This window comes from Nematolebias whitei, chromosome 7 (assembly GCF_014905685.2).
Source record: "Nematolebias whitei isolate Nwh7 chromosome 7, NemWhi1, whole genome shotgun sequence".
In the NCBI taxonomy this organism is placed as follows: domain Eukaryota; kingdom Metazoa; phylum Chordata; class Actinopteri; order Cyprinodontiformes; family Rivulidae; genus Nematolebias; species Nematolebias whitei.
Genome location: NC_056504.1, coordinates 35866142 through 35869104, shown reverse-complemented (window position 1 = coordinate 35869104; position 2963 = coordinate 35866142). Strand labels below are relative to the sequence as shown.

General features: G+C 36.9%; 1 protein-coding gene across 1 annotated transcript in view; it reads right to left on the bottom strand.

Annotated features, from left to right (window-relative positions):
* LOC119412791 (cadherin-22) overlaps positions 1 to 2963 on the bottom strand; it is a 164539-nt gene that overhangs the window by 154766 nt on the left and 6810 nt on the right. The window contains exons 2-3 of the mRNA XM_037679826.1: positions 2641 to 2818; positions 1546 to 1626 (exon numbers count right to left, since the gene is read on the bottom strand). Coding sequence (XP_037535754.1) covers positions 1546 to 1626; positions 2641 to 2818 — 259 coding nt within the window. The remainder of the gene's footprint in view (positions 1 to 1545; positions 1627 to 2640; positions 2819 to 2963) is intronic.

Sequence of the window (2963 nt, the reverse complement as noted above, 5' to 3'; positions counted from 1 at the left end):
CCCCCAACACGACGCTCTTCCGATTGTGCGGTGGTGGACACAATATATATATATATATATATATATATATATAATCCTTGTTATCCAACAGAGCTATAAAAAAAATGCTAGCATCACAAGCGTCCTATTTGCACACTCCAGTAGGTCTGGCACTTCCTTTAAAAACTTTGTTTACAAGATCAAAGAACATTTTTTAACTCCATTTGGCATTCTTTGTGGCTTATTGAGCTGCTCTGACAGACTCCACACGTGCAGAAGACTTCCATCTTTCATCCTGTCCCCATCTATTACTTGAGAAAAATAAATTGCTTCATCTTCTTAAAGCCCTTGGAATATGCATATGCCATCTGGTTATTAACACTTTACTTTTATTGCAGACAAAGATAAATCATGATTAACTTGGGTGTGGATTCTAGGGTAGAAAAACTGGCTGTCCAGACAAAAAGCTGAATATCTAATGAGAGTTTTGCCTTTTATCTAATATATGCCAGCTTTGATTTTGAAATGCAATATCAAGTTTGAAAGAAAAGTTGATTGTTTGTTTTTTCAAGAGAAGATGAGATTGCAGTAAACTATTATGTAGAAAATATTTACCTTAAAAATGTTACAAATTCAATAACGGCACTTAAACAGGCAAACATGCTTTTTACAATGCACAGCAGTGAACCCCCGCCACACACACACACAAACACACACACACAAAAGAAAAAGAAACAAAAACAAGATAACTCATTTAAATATGCTAACTGGGCTACTTTGGAAATCTTTGTCATTATTGAACTTTTTAATCTGTTTCGGGGTTGAGTATTCATGAATAACAGATTTCAACAACAGTAAATAAGTTATTTTTTACTGCAACTGGAGATTGCAAAATCTTAAAACATTTATAATATTTTTATATAGAAAATTATTAAATCTAAATCTCAAAATAACTTGAGAAAAACAGCATACAGAAATTCACATTGTTCTTTTTTTTATTTTATTGTTTTTCATTGGGTTTTTTTTAATGCATGTGTCTGTATATATATATATATATGTGTGTGTGTGTGGGGGGGGGGTTCTTCTGTGCTCTGTCTTGTTGTTGCTGTGACATCTGAGTTTCCTAATTGTGGGACTAACAAAGTCTTCTATTATCTTGTCTTGTTTTTATAAAAGAAGAAAAAAAAATATTTAGAAAAAAAGATGTTCAAACTTGGCATATACTTTGTCAGGCTCCATTTAGCTTTTTTTATTTGTTTGTTTTTGTTTTCAACACACATCATTAAAGTGTTCTTTTCCAAAGACTATAACTTATTGGTCATAAAATATCTTGCTATGGCATCATGAGCATTTCAGCAAAACTTTTCATGAAAAATAATAGCTCTATATTATTGATAAAATTTTAAAGAAGAAAAAAGTGATTATTTAAAAAACATTTACATGCTTGAGAGTTATTTATTTAAATGCTTATTGTGCATATTACTTGTGTATAATCAGGTTGTGTTAAGTGATATTGTTAACTGACAGTGTTAACTCTTGACACAGTCCAATCATCACTTACTGTACCATCATGGAGGAGATGAGCAGCCATATGCAGCTGCTGAGCAGCTCTCTGGGACACCAGAGGTCCAAGCAGTTCATTGAAAACTGACACAAAGAGCATGTGACAAGTTGGGAACGAGAAAGTGTTGACCCTCTAATAGGACTTATTTTATCTCTACTTCCTTTCATTCGCTCTCTACAACTCAGCCAGCATTGTGGCAGATTGCTGTGAGAAAACGAGGCAGTAATCCCACAGGTTCATGAAATCCTCTGATCTAACACTTTGTAATCACAATGGGGGGTCGTATTATCCTTGTCACAAGGTGCTTCAGCAGAACTGTGTCCTCCAAGTAGCTTTCGTCACTGATGCCGACTTGACTTCTTATCAAAGCCCAAGAGGGCTGAAGTGCAGAAGCTGACATCCCCACATCTACTGGAAAAGAGCAGAGGTCAGAGGAACCCACTGGCCAGCCTCTTCTTATACTCTACTTCAGTATGGAAAACTACTGAGAAGTAAATGTAAAGTAGTCTAAACTGGTGGAATGTCATTGTTTAATCCTTGAACAGGTTTTCTTCATTTTATGCATCAACACTTTTTGTCTGAGGTTTGTGCAGCTGAAAAAGAGTGGACCATATGTATGTATATGTTTCATTGAATTCATTCATGAAACAATAAGAAACAAAGGTCTTTGGAGTGTGCATGTGTTTGTAAGAGCATAAGGTCGACATTAGAGTTGTCTCATATTCATGCAACAACAAAAAAAAGTATCTATCTCTGCAGACAGCTTTTACCTTTTGGTTGGCTTATTTGCTTTTTGACTCAATCAACGTTCACAGTCCAGCAGAAGAGTAAAAGAAACAGCACAACAGCAATGGAAGCTATTTTCATAATCCTCTCTGCTTACACTGGAGACCACTGGAGCACTGTCTTGCAACATCTGGCTGCAGCTTAACATTTCCCTTTTGCCCCCATGAGCCCAAGGGCACACAACACTTCATGCATACTCACACATCTATATACACACACACACATTCCTCTGGGGTGCGATGCAGACTGACTACAAAGTGATTTTACACTGTGACGGTGTGCGGTGCCACATTGTGTTTGTGTGCCTGTACATCTGCTGATGGTACAAAGTCTGTGTAGTGATGCCAGTCTTTAAACGCCAGGCCGTCACAGGCAGAGCTGTATGGGGCCTGATAGTCCAGCAGTATCCCCTGATCGCTCCAGTCCAGGAAGCAGAACACAGCTGCTGTGGCTCCAGAGCCCACTGGCCCCAGTTCTTGAGAAAATCTCCTGAGTTAAAGGGTGACAAAATGGCTAACACCTCAGTTGAAAAAACCTTGCACATACTTTCTTTTTAACACTGTGTCACATTGACAACAGCTATTTTCTTTAAAAAATAAAATAAAATCTAATGGTTATTTGACCAAAAATAAAT